General features: G+C 40.3%; 1 protein-coding gene and 1 non-coding gene across 2 annotated transcripts in view; both read right to left on the bottom strand.

The window, feature by feature from the left end:
- LOC109912514 (receptor-type tyrosine-protein phosphatase gamma-like) overlaps nucleotides 1-27,889 on the bottom strand; it is a 767,972-nt gene that overhangs the window by 150,689 nt on the left and 589,394 nt on the right. Inside the window, exon 9 of the mRNA XM_048606500.1 lies at nucleotides 7,656-7,840. Within this exon, the coding sequence (XP_048462457.1) occupies nucleotides 7,656-7,840 (185 nt within the window). The remainder of the gene's footprint in view (nucleotides 1-7,655; nucleotides 7,841-27,889) is intronic.
- LOC125485183 lies at nucleotides 7,115-7,221 on the bottom strand. Its single transcript, XR_007263931.1, has one exon. It is a non-coding gene; the product is annotated as a U6 spliceosomal RNA (small nuclear RNA).

The following is a 27,889-nucleotide window of genomic DNA, read 5'->3' as shown; positions in this document are numbered from 1 at the left end:
AGCAGAGCAACTAAGGTAGCGACTATTGGACACCGACGTTTAATTGTCCATCTGCTCCTTGGCTGAAGTTGTTGGATCACACTGCATGTAAATAACAACTAGTACCATGTGCTTCACTGTTATCCTGACAGGAAATTTGGCCCAAAATCATATATGCCATCTGCATTTTTAAAGCCAGTGATTGTGTCTTGCTTTGCTTATGTGCCACTATTGCAATAGACTTTCTGAGTGAGAAATTGGCTCATTAGCAGCTATTATTTGGATGCTATAACTGCCCCTAGATCTCCAAAGTTGATTCTATAACATGCACACACACTTGTGAGTCAGGTCTCACTGGAGGATGTCTTGGTAATGCTATTAGCATATGCACAGTGAACTTACACCGGAATAACACAGTTAGCAGAACATGATGTCAATCAGTTTGCAAAACCGGTAATTGGTAATATTGTAGAGTTCAACAGTCCAGCTTACTATGTAAAAACCAAAAGAACTGCGGATGCTGTAAATCGGGAACAAAAACAGAAGTTGCTGGAAAAGCTCAGCAGGTTTGACAGCATCTGTGAAGAAAAAAATCAGAGTTAACATTTCGGGTCCAGTGATTCTTCCTCAGAACTCAGGGTCACTGGAACTGAAATGTTAACTCTGATTTTTGATTCACAGATGGTGCCAGACCTGCTGAGCTTTTCCAGCAACTTCTGTTTTTGTTCCTTTGTCCAGCTTATTATGTTATGTCTCACAGTCAGTATGCCTGTGTTCAAGGTACCATCACTATGACCTGAGAGTATAATTGTTCCATGCTCCATCTTACTCCAGGGGGAGGGTATTATGAAATGCAAGAGGAAGTATGTTCTGCTGTGTTGTAATCTAATGTTTATGCATAATAGTGAGTTGTTATAAATGTGTTGGATTCCTCAACACCAATTTATCCATGCCTAGTTGCTCGTATTGTGTGAGGTAATATATACATTGCTGCATCAGGTAAAATACCTTGTTTGAAATAAATCCACAACCTAGTTAATGGCCTCTCTTGATTTTCAGCATCTGAACACATATTCACCTTGCCTATCTGAAGGGCTAAAGAGTTCACCAACTATTTGTAGGTTAGTTATTAGTTGATTTCTTCAGGTTATAGCTACAATTCTACCAGTGCTTCTACCATTCAATAGTTATCTCAAATTGTAAATTTACATCAAATGAAGTGGCAGGCGCTGACACACCTTTTGCAGACTTTCAGCCTTCATGTAAACCATTTGTTCAAAGACCTGGATATATTAGTAGCTATTCCCCTTGCTGGGGAATGAACAGAGACTGGTTAAGCTGGTGCAAGGAACCTGGTAGGGGGGATGAGAGGGAGAAGGCATCAAGGAGACCATATGTACCCATTGTCTTCAAGGACCAATTCTTCTACCTTAACGTCAACAATGACCAATTTATGACACATCTACACTTCAGTCATGACTGTAACTGTAGAGCAGGACAAGGACCACATTGCCAGTATCTGTAAAGGTGACTGTGGTAGTGAATTTTTACCCATCAGGCTGGAAATGGAGATAATTGCACCATTTTACACTGTTCAATAAAGGAGGCTCCTGAGGCTCTTTTATTCAATGACAGGTGGCCAACAAATGAATACAAAAGTGAAGAGGTTATCCTATAATTATAAGGTACATTAGTGAGATCACATCTGGAGTAAATACAGTGTACAACAATGGTCTCCTTATTTACGGAAGGATGTAAATATGTTAGAAACAGTTCAAAGAAGGCTTACAAGACTCAGACCTGAAATGGGTAGCTTGTATTCTGAGGAAAGGCTAGGCTTTCATCTGCTGGAGCTTAGGATGATAAGGCGCAACTTGATTGAGACACATCAGATCCGGAGGGTGGATATGGAAAGAATATTTCCTCTTGTGGGAGAATCCAGAAAATAATAGGTCACCCATTTAATACAGAAATAAGGAGATTTTTTTTTCTCTCAGCAGATTGTGTGACTTTGTAACCTCTCTTCCTTAAAACACGAACGGAAGCAGAGTGTTTGAATAAGCTTAAGGCAGAAACAGATGGATCTGTGAAAAGCAAGGAGGTGAAAGATTACCAGGAATGTGAAGCAATCAGATCAGAGCAATCATGATTTTATTTGATGTTGTAGAAGGCTCAAGGGGCCAAGTGGTCTACATCTGCTTCATTTTTTTATTCATTTGTGGAATGCGGGCATCTCTGGCTGGCCAGCATTTATTGCGCATCCCTAGTTGCTGTAGATTCTAGTTGGCCTTTCAGTTTGCAAGTTCATATGTTAACATGGCTGGAGGCTTGATCTACAATCCTCACACATGCACAGCATGCATGCTTTGAGAGCCATGGTCCCACACAAAATGTAACAGAGCAGGCCTAGAAGGTCCAGTTGTGGACTACCCTCCTTTAGCTTGGGAGGCAGCAGTCTGGATGGAGAAGAAGTGCTTTCTTCCTGTCTGAGGACAGAAGTTTGGTGCCCCAAGCACTCACTGCCACTTACCCAACGTCATCTGTTAAGAAGCAGATTTCTGGAAAACTGTGACTCCCTATAAGGCTCCTTTGAATATTCTAATCTGCAACCATAATAGCAATGGTCTGAGGCCACATATCAACAAGCTGACAGTGGTTACTGACGGTATGAGCTTTCACTATAGTACTCACACACTGGGTGGCTCTGCTCGTCCTGTAATGAGAGCTGCAATATTAGCCATGAGAAATTACATCATCATTGCTCTGCAAATGTATGAATGGAGTTTTCCTGTGTTTTCATCTTGTAAAAGTTGGAGCACAGCTCTATGACCTGTTGATATTGGACTAATATGTAGTCCTTGACATTGAATGCAAGCTTTCTGGCAGGCTTCCCAATGTACCAACCATTTTGTTGTGCATATCCATCAGAGTTTTTCACCTGGTTTCTCCAGTGATGCGCTCATCTGAGTCCTCTACAGTGCATCTATGTGTGACCTTGTCATGTGTTGAGCTGGAACCTGCACTGTCCAGTTCCTCATTCCTGCCATCAGCCCTCATGTTCTTTCGGCATATGCAAATCCTGCATCTAACCTTTCCTCTAAGATATGCTTTGTGGCAGTATCTGATCTGCTGTCTTCATCATAACTTTTCTCGTCGATATCCCACCATTGCCCAGGCTGATTGGACCTCTTGTGTGGCTGAAAGGAAAAAGGCACAAGGATGTGTTGTGGAGCTAGGGATGGGTAGAAAGAAAGGGTGGGGAGCAGTGGTGCTGGCAGATGTTTAAGAAAATAGACCATGACGCACAGCAACAACATATTCCAGTAAGGAAGAAGGATTCCAGGAAGGGGATAAGCCAACAATGGTTAACCAGGGAAGTTAAGGATAGTGCCAAATTGAAAGAAAAAAATATACAATGTGGTAAAGACTAGTGGTAAGTCAGAGGTTGGGAAAGTTTTAAGCACCAACAAAAGACAATCAAGAAAATAATAAAGAGGGAGAAAATAAACTTTGTAAGTAATATCAAGAGGGAAGCAAGTGTTTCTGTAAATGTACTAAAAGCAAGAGAGAAGCCAAAGTAAACATAAGGCTGTTTGAGAATGAGGCTAGAGAAATAATAACAGGGAACCAGGAAAAGGGAATAAGGGTTGAATAAGTATTGAAATATGGTTCTTTAAATAACTACACCCAAAATTACAAAATATAATAACCATCACTAGAGAAAAAGTGCTGGGGAAACTAATGAGGCTAAAGACGACTAACTGCCTGGGACCTGATGGGATGCACTCTAGGATATTAAAGGAAATAGCTACAACAATAATGGATGCATTGGTATTTATTTTCCAGGGATCCTTAGATTCTGAAGTGTTCCAGAAGATTGGAAAACAGCCAATATAAAACCTTTATATAAGGAAAGGAGGCAAAAAAAAAACATGTAACTATAGGCCAGTTAGCTTAACATCTTTTATTGGGAAAGTGTTAGTGTCCATTGTAAGGGATGTAATAGCAGAGCATTTAGAAATACATAACAGAATTAAGCAGTCAGCATGGCTTCGCAAAGTGGAAATCATGCCTTACTAATTTACTAGAATTCTTTGAGGAGGTAACAAGTAGGATAAAGGGGAAGCAATGAATGTGATATATTTGAATTTTTAGAAGGTGTTGATGAGATACCGCACATTAGGCTACTTAATAACATAAGAGTCCATGATGTTACAGGCAATACATTAGCATTAATAGAGGATTGGATAACTAACAGAAGAGAGTTGGAATAAGGGGGGGTGCATTTTCAGGATGGCAAGCTGTAACTAGCAGTGTGCCACAGAGATCACTACTGAAGCCACAATTATTGACAATATGACTTTGATGAGGAAAGTGAACACACTATAGCCAAGTTTGCAGATGACACAAAAGTAGGTGGGAAGGCAAGTAGTGAGGATGACACAAAGTGTCTGTAGTTGGATACAGATAGCTTAAGCCAGTGGGCAAAAACTTAGCAGATGGAATATAATGTGAGAAAATGAGGTTATGCACTTTGTCAGGAAGAATAGAGAAGCTGGATATTATTTAAATGGAAAAAGGTTTCATAAAATTATGGAATAAAGGATTTGGGAGTCCTCGCGTATAAATCACAAAATGCTAGCAAACAAGTTCAACTGGGAAAACCAAAAGAATTGCGGACACTGTAAATCAGGAACAAAAACAAAGTTGCTGGAAAAGCTCAGCAGGTCTGGCAGCATCTGTGAAGGAAAAAACAGAGTTAACGTTTTGAGCCCGGTTACTCTTCCTCAGAACTTCTGAGAAACTTTAAATAACTTTAAAGGGAATGAAATATAAAAGGAGGAAAGTTTTGCTAAAAAAGTACAAGGCACTTGTCAGACTCTAGCTGGAAGACTGTGAACAGCTTTGGGCTCCTTATTGAAGGAAAGATATGCAAGCACTGAGGTAATCCATAGAGAGTTCACTAGGCTGATACCAGATATGAAACGTTCTGAAGAAGGGTCACTGGACCTGAAACATTAACTCTGCTTTTTCTCTAGAGATGTTGCTAGACCCGCTGAGTTTTTCGAGCAAATTCTGTTTTTGTACTTGGTATGGAGGGACTGCCTTAAGGGGACAGGTTGAGTAGGTTGGATCTGTACTCATTGGAATATAGAAGAGTGAGAAACAATCTTATTGAAACATACAAGGTTCTTGAGGCCTTGACCAGATAGCTGTGGAAAGGTTGTTTCACCATATGGGGAAGTTTTGAACAAGAGGGCATAATCTCAGAATAAGAAGTTGCACAGTTAAGACAGAGATGAAGAAGAATTTCTTCTCTTAATGGGTAGTGAATCAATGGAATTCTTTACCACAAAGGGCTGATGAGGCTAGGTTGTTAAGTATATTCAAGATTGAGATAGATTTTTAATCAGTAATGGAATCAAGGGTTATGGGGAAAAGGCAGGAAAGTGGAGCTGAGGATTATCAGATCAGCCATGACCTACTGAATGGCAGAGCAGAACCAATGGACTGTATCGCTTATTTATGCTCCTGTGTCTTACGGGCAGGAGTAACCTTGATTAAGAATTCATAGAATGCTACTGAAATGGTTTCTTAGAGCAGTAGATTCTGGAACTAATCAGAGAGCAGGCTATAGTAAACTTGGTATTGTGCAATGTGATTAATGATCTTAGAATAAAATCATTCTAGGATGCAATATTCATAATATGAATGAATTTTAAATCTTGTCGAAAGGGAGAAAAATTGTTTAAAGACAAGCATTTTAAACTTAAATAAGGGCAACTGCATGGGCATCAAAGCTGAGAAAGCTGAAGTGAACTGGAATATTCTGGAGATAGAACTGGAGATAGATTAGTAGAGAAGTAGTGACAGAATGTTGAAAGAATATTTCAGAATATTCAAAGTACTTTCTGGCTATAAAGAAAAAAATTGAAAAGAACATCCATCATCTGTGTTTAATTTAAGATATTAAGGAAAGCATCAAACTTAATGAAAAAGCATATAATTGTGCAAAGGTGAGTGGCATGACTGGTCAGACGTAGCACAGCAGAAAATGATGAAAAGGTAAACCAGGACAAATAAATTAGTGCAAGAGCAGATTAAAAATCTGGCAGAGGCTATGATGTGAAAAACTGTGAAATCCTTCACTTTGATGGGAAGAATTAAAAAAAAGAGTATTATTTAAATGGAGAATTCTGTGTTATAGGTATTCTAGTACGAGTCGCAAGAAGTTAGGATGCAGGTAAAGGAAGTGATTAAAAAAGGCTAATGAAATTTTATCCATTACTATGAGGTGAATTGAACATAAAAGTAAGAAGGTTATCCTTCAGTTATACAGTGTATTGGTGAGACCACATCTCAAATACTGTGTGCAATTTAGGTCTCCTTATGTAAGGAAGAATTGAGTCATCAAGTCATAGAGCACAGAAACAGATCCTTCTGTCCAACCAGTTCATGTTGACCATAATTCCAAACTAAACTAGTCCCACCCGCCCGCTCTTGGCCCATAACCCTCCAAACATTTCTTATTCACGTACTTATCTAAATGTCTTTTAAATATTGTAACTGTAATCGCATCAACCCCGCAAGTTCATTCCAGACACGAACCACTCTCTGTGTAAAAAGTTTGCCCTTCAAGTCTTTTTTAAATTTTTCTCCTCTTACCTTAACAATATATGTATGCCTAAATGTAAATGTATTACAGATGGTTCAGTGGAGGTTTACAAGATTGGTACCTCAACTGAGCTGGTTGTCTTATGAGGAAAGATTTGACAGGTTTGGCTTGTGTTTTTGTCAAGAGTTTACAAGAGTCGGGGTGATTTGATTTAAGTTTGTAAGATCCTGAATGGTCTTCACAAGGCAGATATGCAAAGGATACTTTCACCTCTGGATGACTCCAGAACTAGGGGATACTGTTTTGAATTTAGGTTTTGCCATTATGGGACAGGAACGAAAGGGGAAATTTTTTCTTTGAGAGGGTGTGCACCTTGTACAGTTTCAACAAGTGTCATTTCAAAATTTTTATTGATCTTTTGTAACAAACCTCTGTGGTTATCACATTCTGAAATGGGGCTTTTACCCTGACATTCTGGCCCAAATTTAGGGATACTACCCATTGTGCCACAAGATCCTTGCTTATCTGGAATACTTCACAAATTTGCCTGTTATCCTTGCACAGGGGCCATGTTAATTTTTACTGTATCATTTCAATTTTAGTTACTGCACTGCTGAGGCAAATATGAAGTGTCACTTCAGAATTTTTTTCTCATCAATCAGTTCAGATATGGGCATACATCTGTGTCAGGTGGAACTTTCTGGCCCACAGATAGTGCCATCACCACTTCACCACAAAACCCCGAAGTGTCTCTTCACATGTGCTCAAGATATTTTCTAATCAATCTGATCAGAAATGTTATTACACACCTCTAGAAAGGTGGGGCTTTAACCTAGTTCTCCTAGCTCTGTGGTAGAGACACTACCACTGTGCCACAAAGGCCCTATTGTGTTTATGTGCTCAAATGATAACAATTTAACATAATTTATATAAAATGAATACACTGTAAGCTGTGAAAATTGTCATGAATCATTCAACAAAAATTGAAGGGAACCACTGCCTATCAATAAATTTTAATTGGAAACAAACATAAACAAACCACGACTAAAGAGACACTTACCAAGTTTTGATCATTCTTTTTGGTGAAAGCTTGCTCTTTCTCCCCCTCGTCTTTTGTCCAACTATAGGAGATCAAATAGTTCATAATGGGAGGGTGGTAGATGGTTTCTGGCCTGTTCCATGTGACAAGTAAAGCGGTCCTGTTCACTGGCTGCACAGTCATATTTACTGGTGGACTGCTGCATACTGAAAGACAGAAAATAAAATGTTAATCCTGTTGGTTACTGCAAAATATTTAAGTCTCAGAGCCCAAGCCTTCCTTGGTTTCAGGAGGAAACTACACACAGTTCATAACACTGATTTCCCTGACATGCTGCTTCCAGAATTAACATTAAGCTTATTAAAACCTACTGCTAAATATTTTTCATCACTTATCACTTAAATCAGCAATCAACTTTATTTAATTCTTAGCAGGAAGAAAGGAAACAATGTTAAAACATCCATGTTTCAATAGAGTGTGAATTGCATTTCTGGATCAGAATATACACGTTTGAAATCCACAATTTCATATATCAAAGCGAGGGTGGGATGTAATGTCTGTACTTGCTGCAAAGTACCTTATTTTTACAGTATATCCTAAGTCATGCAGAAACAGTATAATTCTCTAAGGGTCAAATGCAAATTTTTGTAATGAATTATTAAGTCACTTTGGGAGATAGAAGTTAATTGGAAGAGAATTTCATATTATAAAATAACTGGCCTAGACTGTCTAATTTAACAGCCATGTGACTATTTTGCTTTGAGTAAAATGGTAAAATTAAACAATCATTAAACATTTGGTGTAGTAACTATGGCAATTAGCACCTTTCATGCACTGACATGTATTTTGCTTTCAGATTTTGCAAAAAAGATGCTTAAGAAGAAAGCTTATTAAAATTCATTGGTACAAGTGGAACTCATGACTTAAATGACAAGTATTTGAATTATTGCATCAAATACAATTTAGTAACACATTTTATATGTGTAGCAATATTGTATGTCTGACAGATGAAAGATCTACACTATAAATCTAACTTTAAATAGGTCAATACAAATTAGTTAATCTATTTATGCTGAAGAACCATTAGTTATGACAATTGTGCTATATTAAAGAACAAGATTTTCTTTCCTCCTCTTGTCAGTTCATTACACTTATTATTCCAAGTTCCAGGCAGACAACTACTGCTTCAGACTTTGGCTAAATTAATGTATCACTTGGGTCTGACTAGTTTACTTTCTTTTTTCTCTGCCTGATAAGCAATTAAGTGACACCTTACAATGAAATTGGTACCTGCATTTTAGGAATTGCAAGGTATGAACTTGCATGCCACTGTTCCATGTTCTACAAAGTCGGGAGATTCCATTCAGTAACTGGCTTAAATAAAATCACCTTCTTGTTTCCTTTAACCAACAAGCAAACCAGCCTCAAACAACAAAACACAACACAAACAGAAATTGCTGGAAAAGCTCAGCAGGTCTGGCAGCATCTGTGCAGAGAAATCAGAGTTAACATTTCGGGCCAGGTGACCCTTCCTCAGAACAAAGCAAACTAGCCTACTTCCTTCAAAGTGAGATCAGCCTCAGTTCCATTTATCTGCCTGCTTGCTGCATAATAGATTTTTTAACATGTCAAAGGCTAAAATAAGAAGCGCAAAGTTCTTTTTCCCTCATGAGCACACTGACACATCGAACCAAAGGCCATCTAACATGAAATGTTTTTGTTAAAGTGAAAATACGTCATAGCAAATCCATAATGTAATGCAAAATGGAAAATACAACTAGTTTATCACATTTGTTAAAAATATCCCATAAGAAGAGCAACAGATCTTGCAACTACAAATTAAAAATTGATTAACTGTTTGCAAACAGCTTATTAGTAAGATAGAAACTTGTTATATCAAATAATAACATATCAGGCCTAGTAAATGAATACAGTATATGCATTTTCTTAATGAAGGGAGAGGACAACATACCAACTATATGAGAAGAGGAATAAGCTGCAAGCTATAGCATGGCATTGCAGAAAATAATGGGACTTAAATAGAAACTTTTCTAGGAACTGATGGTTTCCACCCTTATGTATCAGGAAACTATTGGTACCTTAGTCATAATTTTCCAAAGATCACTAGATTCTGGTGTGCTTTCAGACTGTCAATTTACAAATGTCATTCCAGTATTTATGAAGGAATGGAGAGAGAAATCTGAAAATGACAAAGTTATCAGTTTAACATGTGTTACAGGCAAGTTGTTGGAAAGTATCATCAAGACAAAGTGCCTACGCACTTGGTCTAGTAGTAACTCATAAAAGAGATATTGCAGGGACCTATAAAGGGTAGGATGTGTGTGACTAATTGGATGTTTTGAGACGACCATCACCATAGTGTAGGGGACGGTCTATGAACATTGCCCAAGAGGTTGCACACAAGAGTTTATTCAAAGTCAAACAGTTATATAACTTGAGATAACCTTGTGGTACGGATCAGTAATTGTTGGGTATTTGGACCCAGATTAAAACCAAAAACATATTCTATTTTGTTGACTGGTTGGAACAAACAGTGTTCCCCATCAGTTCCCCATCAGAGTGCTGCTCCATCAGTTTTTCACTACATTAATAACAAATGAAAGAATACAGTTGCTATTAAAGTTTGCCTTTAAGTGATTAAATGAATAAAATGATGAAATAATTTGATAGAATATGTAAAAATAACCATTTCCTCTAGTGGTAGAATTCTCAACATGAAGGGGGGAAATGTTAGATCAATAGTTCAGTTATTTAGAAAGGAAATCAGAACCTCATTCACACAAAAGATTGTAAATATTGGGTGAGTTGAAATTTTCAAGACTGAAATCAATGGATATTTGTTAGATAATGTCAATAAGGGCTATAGAACAAAAGCAAGGAAATAACATCGAGGCACAAATCTGCCATGATCAAATTGAATGGTGGAACATGCTCAACAGGCTGAACGGCTGAATGGTTTTCACACCTTCCTATCTCCGGGAGGTAATAAAATAGACATTAAAAGAACCAGAAAATGGCAATCGTGATAAAAAGGCAAGAGAGAGGCCAAGAAAAAATGAGAATCCAAAAATTGAAAATTGTAAACCTTACAGGGTACAGGAGATTTTAAATGGCGTGAAAGCAGGAAACAGAATTAAGTCTATTCATTGCCAGAGACAAAAAAACTGATCATGGATCATATTCTGCTCTCCCCCACTACCAAAACCATATAAAAAAACCCACAGTTTTGATCTAGCTCATTTAAAACTAAGCAATATTTCCTTGTGCGATGTAATTATAGTAAAATTTAGCTTCCAGCTTTCAGCCATTATCAGTTACATTCTGGACAGTAGATGGCAGTGTAAACCCAAAGATTATTAAATAGCATCCAAATTTCTCATTGTCCACATCAGTGAACATTAACTTTTTCATTTCCTTCATCTAATCCTTACATGATTTTTAAAAATTAAACATTTGATTTGATTAATCTAAACTCCTGCACCCATGTGGCAGGATCAGTGCAGCCACACAATTCTGAGTTTTCTCACAAATTATTTTGAATACACTTGAAGCAAAAGATTTTCACACAAAACTCTGGCCCTTTCCTCACATAAGCAGAACCATTCTGAGTATGTGAGCTTTCACCATGGAAGTCCTTCATTTCACCAAGGGTAAAACACAGTTCCGAGAAGGTGCAACTCAAACTAGATCTGCTCATTTAGATTTTAAAATCATTAGCTACACCAGCATACAACTTCTTTAAGTATAATGATACAGGCTATTAATTTATGTCCAGCAGTAAATACAATGAATACCTGGAGCAACAGAACATCCATTGACCAATGACCCAAGAGCACTTACATGCTGTAGGTCAATTTTATTTTCTGTAAATTAGGTTTTCTCATGTGGCATTTAAGTTTAATGGTGGAAATGATCACAACTCATTAACTAAGATTGTTGGAATTCAAGACGACAAGGTGCAGGGCTGGATGAACACAGCAGGCCAAGCAGCACCTGAAGGGTCTAGGCCCGAAACGTCAGCCTTTCTGCTCCTATGATGCTGCTTGGCCTGCTGTGTTCATCCAGCTCTGCACCTTGTCGTCTCGGATTCTCCAGCATCTGCAGTTCCTACTATCACTTGTTGGAATTCAAGTAGTCTTTCGACAGTGTCAAGGCAGTTGCTGTTGTTTTCATAGCTGTAGCAAAATTAACAAGAATAATAATGTACTTCATTTTTTTTTCCAAAGCAATATCATGTTTGAAAATGTTCATGTGTTCACAGTAGTTTATGCACTGAAGTCATTGCCAATGGTTCTTGGCCATGTTTCTGGCTTTAAAGTTGGCAGAAATTCAGGGGTAGAGAGCAGAGATTTCAAGCATGAATACATAACTGTGTATTCATGAAAATTACCTCCTCAAAAATAATTGTGACAGATGGTGGAGGGGGATTTCTATTTATCTACAAAATCATGCCTTACTACACAGATCTACTAATTTTCAAAGAAACAGAATTCTTCCCTCTTCACAACTTTAAATGGGGGGGTGGGGCAATTGGGACATGGTAAATCTTGCCATGCTCAAAAACTTAGCTTAATTTGGTAATTAATTTCAGGAATATGTACAGTATTATTCTTACATATGGCATTCTGAATCAGCATGTGATACAATCTCTTTCTATGGAAACTGGAAGTGTTCATTTAACTGATCTTAACGCCAACAGTATCAGCTATTCTAATTTTGACATAAAAGGAGGATGACCTAACAGAAATGGTGCAGAGCCAGTGGGTCAACTATCATTATTTCCTATACTTTCAGTAGTTTAAATGTAACGAGTTTCTGCATTTTCAATTTAATTAATTGATTGCAGTTAGTAGATGTTATATTAATTATGCACAATTTGCTAGATGTGATGGCTGAGTAAAAAAAATTGAAACAGTGACACAAGTTGGAAACTTAAGCTACAGTGAATATCCAAGGTATTCTTACATAGATCATAAGCAACACATAAATGCTTAGATTATGTTCATGATAATTAATAGAATGAAATATCCACATGCAGAATGGCCAAATATATTTAACATGAAGAGACATTTTCAGGAAAAACTTTCTTTGTAAAATACAGTGTGTGCTTTGTGCATGAAATGTTGAGGCAGGTGCCTTTAGTGGCAATGAACTGAATGAACAATCTCACCTGGATCAAGCACCAATTGGGTACTCAACTACCATATGGCCAGATTCTTATCCAACGGCAGTGTTGCTACTGAAGTCCTGCCCTTTCCCAAGGTGCTGACAAATCAGAGGCCAGCAGACTCAATGAGTTGACAAACCTTCAGTACAGCAGACAGATTACCCTGGTTTCTCTGTTGGGAAAACTAATGCGTTCCTCACCTGCCAGAAAGGTTTGATGGGTTGATGCGTCTGTAGCCATTGTTGGCTGTTGAGGGGCCTTAAATGGTGAAGCATCAAGAAGGTCACCCATTAAGCTTCTCACCCAGACCTTAATTGCCACTGTGAAAGCAAGGGGCTGACAGGGCCAAATTGCATAATAATATGCTCTTCCTCATCATCACCAAGAAGGGAAATCTGTGCGTGTGTATGTATGTATGTTTGTGTGTGTGAGAGAGAGAAGTTTCAGATAATGCAGGGTACATCTGAACCACAATGGTGAAAAGATCATGATGAGTCGGTTGAATGTCTTGCAAATTATTTGCAATAATAATGTGAGAAATAATATGTAATTAACATGTAAGCCAATGTACGAGATTATAGGTTACATATTCTCAAATTGCGAATCATATTGAAGACTTAAGAGTTAAAAGTACTTAGGATTTAAAATATGCAAATTTTTGAAAAAATGTGTGTACTCAACAAAAAGATTTTGTACCTTAGACCTGTATTTGATTGCTGATGAATAAGATTATTCCAAGACAGTCTTTTTGAAGTGTTGCTATTTTCTTATTATGTGTGGTTTGAAGTGGCAGATTATCAGACAGTATCATTCATCAATCATATGAGCATCCAATCCCATAATTTTGTGACTGGCTAATTCTTTAAGGGGAACAGATTTTGATGCAAAATGCTTTCTCCCACAGTAAATTTGCAGTCTTTGTGATTTAAGTAGTATCCATGTTTTTTACAGTTGTTTCATAGGCATTGGAGAAGGATATCCAGCAATATGGATATTGCTTCATAGCAAAATTAATTCCCTCCCACTTACAAATTAAAAGCATGTTTCTTATGTACTGCAGGAATAATGTTGTACAATGTAACATAGCAACCATGAGAAATTACTGGTGGTAACAAGGTAGTTATTCATGGTTGTTAGTACTGAAATTCTGCACAGAATATGCAATGACAGAAGAATTACAATTTCTTGCCGAAGAATTTTTTTTGTAGACTGAGAAGAAGTGACTGGCAAACACCAACTGACCATCTGGAGTGAAAGAGAACAATGATTTTGCAAGCCATCTAAAGTTACAAGAAACTTGGATTGCCTGCGATTTTTTTTGTCATGAAAATCCAATGACTTCCAAGGCTGTTGCGAGAGCCTGCTGTGGTATTGGCAGCATGGTGAATCCAGATGTCTGTTCCTTAGTGCCACGATGGCGGCGGCTTTACTGAGTGCTTCATTGCCGGTGACTCAGTAGGTCTAGTCCGTTCCTCCTGGCGGCAGTGCAGCAGTTTCAGGTGTGGCCACAGCAATGGTGGCATCGGGCAGAGACTGAAGTGGCGATCCCTTGAGCGATGGGTTCAGTGTTGGCGACTTGGTGGGTCCAATATATTCCTCCTGGCTACAGCAGCGATGCAGTGGCTTCAGTGTCAACTTTGGCAATGGCAGCATGGTGGGTCTGATCTGGAAATCCTTGTTTTGGCAGCCTCAGGCAGCTTCCTATAGCTACTTCAAAAACCCAGGAGCCATGGAGGAATCTGAAGATGAACTTTGTCTTAACTTTGTCTCAATTATTTCTGCTTATAGTTTCTGTAATTAAAATGGTGCCATATTATAGTATCTTATACACTTCTCACTGTATTTTCATAAATACAAGTGACAATAAATTGCTATGCTATACTATATTCACTTGCAAATTTCAATACATTTAACTATACTAATAATTAAGAGGCTGTTTTAGTTCAGTTTCAGACATCCCTTTGGATGGATTTTGTCGACAGAACTTGATAGCCTGTCACTGACAGTTTTGCAATCAATAGTCACCTGCTCCACGTTCATCCACAATTTTACAGAGAAAGGGTGATGCAAAAGGCAGTTGGCCCACCCTTGCCCCATGTCAGGTCACTAAGTGGCAAATGAAAGACCATGTAAGGGTCATTTCTTGCCTGGCCACCCTTTTGAGTTAGGCAGGAGATCACGAGCAAAGAGCAAAGCTAGCAAGTCACCTTTCTCATGACTTGGCAAGAAGAAGGCCGTACCTTATCTGCGGCATCTATTCCACATTGATACCCTTACCTCCCTACTAGGTCTGTCAACTGTCGGTCTCGTTCCCTGCATTTACCTGGCCCTGCACTCTAGTTCTTAGAATCTAGTTTTATTTCCAGAAGGCATTTGACAAGATATAATGAATGGTGTGCCACAGGGACTGATGCTGCAACCTCAACTTAGAACATAAAACAGTGCAGCACAGTACAGGCCCTTCGGCCCACGATGTTGTGCTGACCTATTATCCCACTAAGATCAAACTACCCTGCAAACCCTACATTTTACTATCTTCCATGTGCCTATCCAAGAGTCGCTTAAATGTGTCTAAAGTATCTGACTCCACTACCACTGCTGGCAGCGCATTCCACACGCCCAACACTCTCTGTGTGAAGCACCTACCTCTGACATTTCCCCTATACCTTTCTCCAATCACCTTAAAATTATGCCCCCTCGTAATAGTCATTTCTGCCCTGGGAAAAAGTCTCCACTCTATCTATGCCTCTCATCATTTTGTACACCTCTATCAAGTCACTTCTCATCTTTCTTCGCTCCAATGAGAAAAGTACTAGCTCACTCAACTTTTCCTCGTAAAACCTGCCCTCAGTCCAGGCAGCGTCTGGTAAATCTCCTCTGCACCCTCTCTAAAGCTTCCACATCCTTCCTATAATGAGGCAACCAGAACTGAACACAATATTCCAAGTATGGTCTAACCAGGATTTTATAGAGCTGCAGCATAACCTTGCGTTAAACAGTATAACTGTTTATAATTTCTATATATGACTTGGATGAAGATATGCTTGCCAAGTTTGCAGATGACACTATGATATTTAGGAAAGTAAGTTGTGAACTGGATATAACAGGGTTCAAAGAGATGTCAGAGATTCTAGGGCAGGGCATCATCTCAGAATAAGGGCTGCACATTTAAAACACAGATGAGGAGGAATTTCTTCTTTCAGAGGGTAGTGAATATGTGGAATTCTGTAACCTAGATGTCGGTCAAGGCTGGTTTGTTAAGTGTATTGAAGATTGAGATAGACAGATTTGTTATCAATAAGAGAATTAAGAATTATAGGGAAAAGACAGGAAGGTGGAATTGAGCATTGTCAGATAAGCCATTGAGTCGATAAGGCACAGACTCGATGGGATAAATAATCTAATTCTGCTCCTACCTGTTATGGTCTTAGAGATATAGTTAGGGTCGAGTAAGTAAGCAAGCATCTGGAAAATGGAGTATAATATGGGAAAAAATAAAATTATCTATTTTGACAGGAAGAATAAAACAATGAGAGATCTGGTGACATACTGCACAAATCACGAAAAATTATTACGCAGCCACAGCAAGCACTTAGGAAAGCTAATGGAATATTATCATTTATTAAGAAGAAAATTGAACATAAATGTAGTGAGGATATGCTCCAGTAATACATAGAACATAGAACATAGAACATTACAGCGCAGTACAAGCCCTTCGGCCCTCGATGTTGCGCTGACCTGTGAAACCAATCTGAAGCCCATCTAACCTAAACTATTCCATTATCATCCATATGTTTATCCAATGACCATTTAAGTGCCCTTAAAGTTGGCGAGTCTACTACTTTTGCAGGCAAGGCATTCCACACGCTTACTACTCTCTGAGTAAAGAACCTACCTGTGACAACAAGGTGCAGAGCTGGATGAACACAGCAGGCCAAGTAGCATCATAGGAGCAGAAAGGTTGACGTTTCAGGCCGAGACCCTTCATCATCTGTCCTATATCTATCACCCCTCAATTTAAAGCTATGTCCCCTCATGCTAACCATCACCATCCGAGGAAAAAGGCTCCCACTGTCCACCCTATCTAATCCTCTGATCATCTTGTATGTCTCTATTAAGTCACCTCTTAACCTTCTTCTCTCTAACGAAAACAGCCTCAAGTCCCTCAGCCTTTCCTCATAAGACCTTCCCTCCATACCAGGCAACATCCTGGTAAATCTCCTCTGCACCCTTTCCAATGCTTCCACATCCTTCCTATAATGCGGTGACCAGAACTGTACGCAATATTCCAAGTGCGACCGCACCAGAGTTTTGTACAGCTGCAACATGACCTCATGGCTCTGAAACACAATCCCTCTACCAATAAAACCGAACATACTGTACGCCGCCTTAACAACGCTATCAACCTGGGTGGCAACTTTCAGTGATCTATGCAAATGGACACTGAGATCTCTCTGCTCATCCACACTACCAAGAATCTTACCATTAGCTCAATACTCTGTTTTCCTGTTACTCCTTCCAAAGTGAATCACCTCACACTTTTCCGCATTAAACTCCATTTGCCACCTCTCAGCCCAGCTCTGCAGCTTATCTATGTCCCTCTGTAACCTGCAACATCCTTCCGCACTATCCACAACTCCACCGACTTTGGTGTCATCCGCAAATTTACTAACCCATCCTTCTACGCTCTCATTCAGGTCATTTATAAAAATGACAAACAGCAGTGGCCCCAAAACAGATCCTTGAGGTACACCATTAGTAACTGAACTCCAGGATGAACATTTCCCATCAACCACCACCCTCTGTCTTCTTACAGCTAGCCAATTTCTGATCCAAACCGCTAAATCACCCTCAATCCCATGCCTCCATATTTTCTGCAATAGCCTACCATGGGGAACCTTATCAAACGCTTTACTGAAATCCATTTACACCACATCAACCGCTTTACCCTCATCCACCTGTTTGGTCACCTTCTCAAAGAACTCAATAAGGTTTGTGAGGCACGACCTACCCTTCACAAAACCGTGTTGACTATCCCTAATCAAATTATTCCTTTCTAGATGATTATAAATCCTATCTCTTATAATCCTTTCCAACACTTTACCCACAACCGAAGTAAGGCTCACTGGTCTATAATTACCAGGGTTGTCTCTACTCCCCTTCTTGAACAAGGGGACAACATTTGCTAGTCTCCAGTCTTCTGGCACTATTCCTGAAGACAATGACGACATAAAGATCAAAGCCAAAGGCTCTGCAATCTCCTCTCTAGCTTCCCAGAGAATCCTAGGATAAATCCCATCCGGCCCAGGGGACTTATCTATTTTCACACCTTCCAGAATTGCTAATACCTTCTCCTTATGAACCTCAATCCCGTCTAGTCTAATAGCCTGTATCTCAGTATTCTCCTCGACAACAACATTGTCGTTTTCCATGACACTGATGAGACCACAGAATCCCTTCAGTGTGGGGGCAGCCCATTCAGCCCATCAATTCCACACCAATGCTCCTAACAGCATTCCACCCAGACCCACACCCACTACCCTATCCCTGTAACCCTGCACTTAACATGGCTAACCCACCTAGCCTGAACATCCCTTGACACTATGGGCAATTCAGCATGGTAAATCCAACTAACCTGCACATCTTTGGACTGTGGGGGGAAACCATAGCACCCAGAGGAAACCCACACAGATATAAGGAGAATGTGCAAAGTCCACACAGACAGTTGCCTAAGAGTGGAACTGAACCCAGTTCCCTAGTGCAGTGAGGCAGCAGTACTAACCACTGAGCCACTGTGCCACACCACAGGGGTACTGTGTACAGTACGGTCTCCTTATTTAAGCAAGAACATATATGCATGGAAACAACTGAGACACAATTTACCAACTTACCAATTCCCAGACTAATACTGGAATGAGTTGTCTTGGAAGAATTGTCAGACAGGTTATGTTTGTATCGGCTTGAGTTTAAAAGAGTAATAGGCAACTTGATTGAAATATATAAGAGCCTGAGGATCATAAGTTGGATGTGGAGAGGATGTTTTCTTTTATTGGAGAATCTAGCGCTGGAGATCACTGTTTAAAACTCCAAGGCTCATAATTTAAACAAAAATGAGGTGAAAACGTTGTCTCAGAGGTCATGAATCTCTGGAATTCTCTACCTAAAAAGACAGTGGAGGCAGAATCCTTGAATATTTTGAAAGCAGAGGATGATGGATTCTTGTTAACTAAGAGTGTGAAATGTTATTAGGATAGGTGGGAATGCATGTTTGATATTGCAATTAAATCAGTCATGATCTTACTGAACAGCGAAGCAGGCACAAGGGGCTGAACAGCTGACTCCTACTCCTTGTTCTTATATTCAAATGCTTGCAGTCCCAACGTTGGCCACTGCTGCCATTGGTGCTATAGTATTAAGGAGCTACTCATCAAGCTTTCCTCCTGAGTGATTGGTTGAAGTTCCATGTCCAGCTAATTAATTATCCATGGAGTGTTGAATGGTTGTGGAGTAGCCAGTATCATCACAAATATTCCCTGTTCAACTTGTTGCGTAACAGATAACAAACCCTGTCACCTGAAAAGTTCTGCCCTTGGTAATATTAAATGTTATTAAACAGGCAATTATGATATTGCTGAGAACAGTGAACTCTATAAACCTTTCCCCTGATTAATTAAGCTTCATTCATTGCTGTGATATCAAGGAAGGATTTTGAAAACTATGAATATGATGAATTTTCAAAAGATCCATATGTAAAGTATGGTAAATTGTATTTCCTCTCTCCCTCCCCATTCTGCCTCAATTCTGACCAAAATTTGATCACGGGCTGGGGTCCCAAGCCCACAGGGAAAATCTTGTGCAATGTTTGTAATTATTGCGAGAATCGGGTTGAATTTCAATTTTTGGTGTATTCATCCATTCTGTCCACTCATTCAGCTCTGACGAAAAGTCATTACTAATCTGAAACATTATTTCTGTTTCTTGCTTCAAAGATGTTTCATGACTGCTGAGCATGTCCAGCACTTTTGCTCTTATTTCAGATTTCCTGCAACCACAGCATTTTGCTTTTATACCAGGTCATATATCAGCCTGACCTGGAAATATTTCTTTATCAATCTGGTCAAAACTTGAAATTCCCGAACAATCAGCACAGTGGAAGCATTTTCATCAAAACTGAACTGCAGCAGATCAAAAAGGTGGCTTGAAACACCCACCTTTTCAAGAACAGCTAAGAACAGATGATAAATGTTTGCCTTGCCAGCCATGCCCATGTTCTGAGAATGAAGTTTTTAGGAGATACCTGAGCAGTGACAGTGGAATTGTAAAGAGTTCCACTTTCCACCAGATGAGTGCTGCAGCAAGTTAACTAGAGCAGTGGAGAGAGACAGCTGGACAGATCAATGCAAGCAGTGTCACTCAAGGGTCTGGCCAAAGTGCAGGAAGACATTGGACAATCTTACCAAAACACACAGTTACGCTCCTTTTGACATCTCCTTTACTCGCTGAAAGTTATGTATTTTTGTATGTCCATTTGTTTGTATGTTCATACAGTCAGGCAAAGCATGCAGAGATAATCTGTCATGGTTTAACTTCAACACGAGCAAACCTTCAATCTCCTATGTTGCAAGGTCCCTTTCCATTCATAACAAAGTACTTCAATCCATCTCCTCCTGCTTGCATTCAGTCTCAATACCTGTGACCATCCTATTGGCCCCATCACCCTCTCTCACTGTGTATGCTGTGATTAAGCTATCTCACAGATCTTCAAAATCTTTTAACAGTAAACATATTAACCAATGCTAGTCTTCCTGCAGCAGAAATTGGTATACTGTCAGAGGAGATCTTCAATAACAAGAGAATGTTTGCTGCATTGCAAGCTTTGATACTGTGAAACACACAAATGTCAACATCACTAACAAAAAGAGTCAAAGAGCACATAGCATTAGAAATAGCAAGGCTGAAGGCCATACACAGCAGGATGTCAAGGGATTTTTCTTCCTTTTTTCTTTCTATTTTAAGTCTTATGCACAGACATCTAAGCAAACACATACACATACACACAGACAATCTGGCAATGCACTTCACTGTGCTGTCATTTATCTGCCATTGCCACCATTTGAAATTACTCAATATTCACCCTTGCTCCTTGCATTCTCTTGTCAATTTGTTCACTCAAAAGACCCTGCAGTTGTACAGATTTGGACCTCCTAACTGTTTCCCACCTCCGTATGATGTGTCATTGCTCTTTTATTGCAATGAACTGCATGGAAATAAGCACTGTGTGCTGGAACTGGTACTGAGTTAAAGGGATATTCACTGCATGAGACAAAGCTGAGCAGGAGTAGGTGCATGCAGAAAGGACAGCCTATGGAATGACTCACTGTGGGTTAAGCTTGCACCTTCATTACCTCAACTCTGCTGCAGACAACTGAAATGCAGATTTCAGAATGCCTGCTTTTAAAAAGAAACTGCTTGTCACCCACCAGCATCTTACAAATATATTCAATTATCTGTCAAGGAGCTTCATGTTGCAGATGGTGGACCACTCTGCTATTGAATTTCTCACTTTCTGATGCATTTGTTGGCATCCTGCAATCATCCACAGGATGTTTAGTCACCCAGAGATATAATAATGATCAGTAGCAGTAGAATAAGCATCTCTATGAAATATTTATACAGGGGCATCGAAATTTTGGATTTAATCGTCTCTTCTGCCCTCAACAAGCTGTGTGAACAAATGGACAGGAATTTCATCAATCCCGAAACTTGTCCATTCCTCTCTCTTGCTGATAAGTGGGTCTAATGAGCCACAGTACTTCAGATGGACATGACTGTGTCATAAAAATGGAATATGTTGCCCTTTTCAGGATGACAAGAGGGTCTGCACCCAACCTGTCACTTCAATTCATGTTTTCCTTGGTGTTTGAAAGCCTATTTCATACGTCAGACTTCCAAGGCAGATGCAGAGCTCTTGCAGTCTGTAACCCAGGCCGTCTTAGGCCCTGAGGTCCTACAGGTTTCCAATCATAAGCATCTAATGAATTACAATTCACTGACAATGCCCTTTTCCCCTTCACTGCCCACCCCACTCACATTCAGTTAAGCAGCATTGTCAATAGAAAGTCACTGAATACGGGTTTTTCATATCAGAGGTGAAAGAATGTAAGTATTTGTGTGAGCTAGAAAAAATTGAGCTCTTTTGAAATCTTTATTTGAAGAGAGTTCCTGTAATAGCTCTTGACCCTACAATGTCAGATGACATTATGATTAGTGCTGAACACTGGTGGACATAGTGTAGCAAAGGATGAAAGGACTGTAGAAGATGATGGGGATGGCTGTTAATACAGGGAATAAGGCTGAAGTGGTTTGTAATGAGTTCTGGATGCAGGCGGGTGTTGAAGTGTTCTCATACTTTGTCACCTTTTATGCAATCAGGGCTATTTCCTAAAACATGCTGAAGGTCCTCAATCAATAGCTTCTCTATGTGTTATGGCCCTCACAAAGAACATTATGCAGCAGACAACAAACCACTGTCATGCTGAATAGCCCTGTGGGGGAGTGAAGAAAGATACTAGTCCTGTCCAGGTAACCAAGTTGCTGCTTGAGAACTCAGTGCTTTACTAACAGAGAACTCGAGCTGAACTATGAGTCTGAATGTATCACTGAACACAGGCTTCTGAGTGGACTCCTGAATCAAAATTGCAGGGGATAGCTCTGGTCACCTAGCAACAAATCAGACACTTGCTGTGTAATATCAAAGACTGGGAGGCTGAAAGACTGGCTGAGCTGTCTGGTATATTGCTGGTAATCACACAATTGCTGTGGATTAATGGAAGCCATTGCAATTCAGGAAGGCAGTAGAGTGATGTGAAGTTGCCGACACAGTGTACACACTCAATAAATCCTGCATTGGACAACTTGCTATTTCCAGATTTCCTTGTAGATGATGTTGAAATTGAGAGTCACTATTCAATGCAGATATTAACTTTAGATTGACTATTGTTGTTAATTTCCATTGTGGAGTCTGCAGGAAAGATTTGAGGTTCTGAAGTGACCCTGATAACAACAAGAAATTCTGTGGTAGAATTAGAGGTCTTGCAGCAGATGGTATGTCTGGTTCATGATAGTTTTCTCTTGAAGGACAGGCCCTGATGTTTCACAGTGATAGAGTGACTAGCTTAGCCAAAATTGCAGTGAAGCTCCAATTCTCAAATTCCCACCCCTGAATCTGGCACCCATCAGTTTTGACAGGAGTGGACTGTAATTTTGCACATCTATGGGTGCAGCTTCCTTCAAATAGATCCAATTTTCATGCCTGTGGATTTTACACTTTTCAGGAAAGGATCTTGGAGATATGGGTGTCCTTTTGGTTAGATCCAGGGCACCTTTCAGAGAGGTCAGGACTTTTGTGATTGTCAAAAGTACATATAAATACATGGATAAAAGCATTAGAAATGTTAAAGTGTCAAAACATTTAAATCTGCTGGTCTATAAATTTTTTAACAAGTCTACAATTTATTAAAGTTCAGCATTTGCTATTTCATTTTGTGAGATCTGTCATTATAGAATTTGTGCAGCATAACAAATTTTATAACCTATCATTATCAGAATGGTGTGTTTGTCAATTCACAAATGATGAGGCCCTTAAGTGGGCATTAAAGGCCTCAATTAGCAGCAGGCAGGAAGGCTTTTCATAGACTTTCCTGCCCTGGACTTAATCATGTTGGAAGTGGGAAAGCAATAGAGTCCCACTCACTAACCAGCTGCCTGTCTAAATACACCCGTCACCAAACCTGGCATAGGGCAGGCATTAAGTTTTGCCACAGATTCCAGGATGTCTGTTTTTAAATAAAATTAAGAACAAGAAGCAACTTTGTAACTTCGGTGAAAAATAAATGACAAAATATTTTTAATGGCAGAGTCTCAATATCATTGCCTTTAAGAAAAGAAATCTGAATGATAATTAATAACATATTTACAAAGACATAGGGCAAGATCTTTATCTTTTGAGAGGTGATAAGACAAGTGGTGGGAGGAGCAGATAATAAGGCAGATTGGTATTGTGGGGATATTGTCCCCTTCCTGCCACCATGGAAATTAAGTTCTGGATGGGAAGATCCAAAGTCGATCATCCTGCCCTGCCATCAGTTGAGGTTGGTAGATGGTCAATTAAACAGCATTTACGTCTTCATCCTGCCGTGGCTTCAAATACGTCAGTTTGAAGTGACAAGAGTCAGCCCACCCAACTGGTAAAACACAATTTGGGGGTGGGCTGCTCTCTCAATCTGCACTAACTAATATAAGATCAAGGGACTGGATCTCACAACCCCAGAAACCCACCAAAAAAGCACATTATCATTGGCAGTGATCCTCCATCTGGGGATCCAGGGCTGCTAACTCCATGGCACTGCTGAGATCTGGAGCCGTCAGGATTCTGAGTGGCTGGCAGCTCCAGGCAGTCTGTCTTCCTATTCCAATTTCCTATTTCTAGTAGAAAGCTGGACAGCTGACAGCCAATCTGCTGCCTGATTGCAGGAGAGCTGATGGACTTGGTCTTCGAAGAAACTCTCCACACTGAAAACCCCAGCTCCATTTGTGTGTTGTTTGAAAACAATGTCAAGGGAACCTGATGACATGAGTTTTTGAGCTGTAGTGTCAGTAAGAAAAGCTCATACACCTAACCTAGTAAGAGCAAACATGATCACTTTCAGAATGTAGGTCACTTCAGCTTCTTCGTTCTGTTGCATACAGCTACTCCTTCAGCTAATTCTCCAATAAAAAGGTTAATACTCAACAATCAACTGTTGCTTACATTAAATCATATTCTGAGTAAGAACTGATTATTCATCTTGAATAAAAGTTAAAATTTTATCTAATACTTCTGGTGTTGGTTTTAGATTGTTGTAAGCAATTAGCACAATCATTGCCATTCTCCACATATAAACTAAACTAATCAGATATGACCGAATACCTCTGGCATCTGCTTTGTTGCTAATTCATACTGTAAAAAAAGTCACAGCAAGACATTTCTCCCCCCTCTTGTGTTAAGTGGTTTAATCTTCACTATTTCTCTGCAGTGAAAACTATTGATGCCATGTACTTGTCACTTCCCACTTAGAAATCTTCCTGGCTGGAAAATTACAAAGAACAATGAAAGTTGTCCACTGTATCAGCAATTACGATAAAATTTCAAATTATCTAGATTTAAAGATGGAGTTCTCAATGCAGTAGCTTTTCTTTAAAACTAAAAATACAAGATTAAGAAGCGAGTAACAGAAGCAAAACAATGGGCTGGAATCTTATAGAAGTTTGAATGAAGTGGGCTATGGTGAAATATGTGGTAGAATTGACCGAGAAGTCCACCAAGGCCAATCCTAATGTTGGGAGCATCTCTCTTCATCTTTTATGCTTTAGATAAGCAGCACCATGAGTTTCTGGTGAGAAAGTGGGGAGTAGGCACTTGCTTGTTAAGCACCTGGTTGATGTATGGTGGGGCACTTGGGAGACAAGGGAGCTGCTGCAACAGCAAGGAGATTCAGCAAATTATTCTTTAAGACTCGGGACTGCAGACAGGGAGGAAGTAAGAATGACATTGTGAAGTGGGGGCAACAGTATGTGGTGGGGCATTATGGTAAAGCATGGATGAAAAGAGTCTCATCCACACTCAGGAGCACCTTGGTTTCAAGGGGGAACAGTATAAATCACACCTGTCATGGACACAACTTGTGCCAGAGACTGGAGGTGTCACGGGGCAGGTGCAGGTGCATAGCTTGGGGATCTGTGGAGGTGTGAAGACCATGGGGTTTATGGGCTACCAGGAAGGGGATTTGGATATTTGGGAGCTTACTGACACATGCAAGTGGAGGTTCCAAGCCACTGGCCTTGAAGATTTAATGTCACCTTCTATCATGCTGAACATCGAAAGTTTGCAAGGGGTACAGTTGCAGTGGGTGGGGTGTCTTGACTTCTGTGGGAGGGGACCGAGAGTCTCAATAATGTTATGATTTTTAAAGAGAATAAAAATTATATACAGGCACTGCATAGGACACAGACCTGTGGGATCCCTATCCTCTCACCATCCGAATGCACTGCGTCTCTGTTTTCCACCTTGCTGCTCCACACACAGGGGCCAACTCATTCATATCAATACATTTGAACACAAAGGCTGGGAAAGAATTGAGGTTTTGTACCAGGGTGGCCAAAATGGTCAGCAGCACCTATTACACTCCAAACGCCTTGTTCATCTTACTTCCACTTGATGCAGCAGGGTCTTATACAAACATTCATCATGATGCATCCTGTGTGGCCATGAAGTTGTGCATCATGCTGGAACAATGAAATTCAGGCCTACACAGAGACAAACACCCAGATGGAAAGTGAAAGGGTTTAGAGAAAAAATGCAAAATTCTGTACAATGCACTGTCAATGGAGCCATCAAAATGCCCTCAGTACGTTTTGTTCATCCTCTCCCTTCTATTATGTCTTGGTGTGGTCCTAGTTTCCAGAGCTGGGATACAGGGAGCGTGCTTGGCAGTGGTACCAGTTGGCCCTGGATGTTTGATTGGATGAATCAGGAGCACTTGAGTCGAAACAAGCAAGACTTGTTGAGGGTCTTCTTATCAGATGCAAGTTGACCCTCCTTGATGTGAAGGAGGGTGGAGGTGAAGGGGCCGGCCACCTTTACAGTATTCTGAGTTGAGTTAACTGAGGGACTTTTGTTTAGTCTGTCATCTAGCTGGGTGACTCCTTGTGGAGACAGGAGAAAGTGCAACTACAATGCTTGCTGTCCCCCCGTCTCCATGCCTTTGGTCATGAGGACTAATGAGTGGGATGATGGAATGCAGATGCATGTGCCTCTCTAGACGAACCTGAGGAGGCTGTAGCTGGCTCTTCATGGCAGTCACAACCTGCCCATGGAGACAGCCAGATGATCGCATGACTCACTGGAGTCCTGCAGTCTCTGGGAAATGAGGACCATTGCCTCCCACATTCCTGTCTGCCACTCCTGTACCTTCCTGTACATCCTGATGAAGTTGCTGCTTGCTGACAGCACAGTGTTCTCTGCCTGGGGCTGAGCAGTGCCTAGTCTTCACTAGTCCTCTGAATGCCAATGGCCTGGAGCATTTCTTCCTCAGTCAGCTTCAGAGCTGTTGCAGTGAGGTGCTAACCAGATTGCACTCCCAAACTTTCTAAAGCTGACGTTCCTACTGAAAAGTCAGTATCTGAGCTGGTGGGTGGCGCAGGAGGCAGCCATGCTGGCGTTTCCTCTGATGCATGAGTAATCTCATTCTTGTGAGATAAGGGGTGACTCCTTTGGGAGACTGCCATTTCACCATTCCTACACATGGTAGACATGCTGGCTACATCTGCAAGGCACGAGAGAGAAGGCATTGCTGCTAGTGGTTAGAAGTGGTACACAATGAATAAACCTAACAGTGGGGTCAATGCAAAAGTTGCAATGGATTGAAGAGTGATATTTTCTTGATGGCAAAATATGGATGTCTTGGCAACCGTGCAGGATTGGTCTGGTTTTCTCCTGCAAAGGTCTCATTGAGTGAGGACTCAGGTTCTCATCCACCAGCACAGCCTGCCCAGTTAATGGCTGTCTTCTCTTATCATGAGAGAAAGGGTGGAACGAAGTGAGATAAAAATATTAGTGCTGGTGCAGGTGAGCAATAGGTGGTGACGTGTTCCAAGGATATGAGTAAACAGCACAGAGGACATGTATGGTTAGTAATGTGGGAGGTTGGGGATTGAGAGTGGGTGAAGGAAGATGTTGCAGGCAATAGTGAGAGTGGCAGAGCATGAGTCTTGGTGAGAGGTGGGAGTAACAGCAGAGATAGAGTGAGTGTGAGGTAGCTGAGAGAAGAGTACGGCATTTATTCTGGTGGAACACATTGCAGAACATTTCAGACATGGAAAAGATAACAACATGAATCCCTGATAGGCACCCCCTGGTCATGGGGTTAGTGTAAAGCAGAGGAGTTCTCTTCCCAGAGGACTTGCAGAGGAGGCCATGCCACCAGACTCTGGCAGCTTAGTCTGAGGTCGCCACCTGGAGCAGGTGGAA

Source organism: Rhincodon typus, chromosome 16 (assembly GCF_021869965.1).
Source record: "Rhincodon typus isolate 14 chromosome 16, sRhiTyp1.1, whole genome shotgun sequence".
NCBI classification, from domain to species: domain Eukaryota; kingdom Metazoa; phylum Chordata; class Chondrichthyes; order Orectolobiformes; family Rhincodontidae; genus Rhincodon; species Rhincodon typus.
The sequence above is the reverse complement of the archived record's forward strand: the minus strand, read 5'-3'. Positions and strand labels throughout refer to the sequence as shown.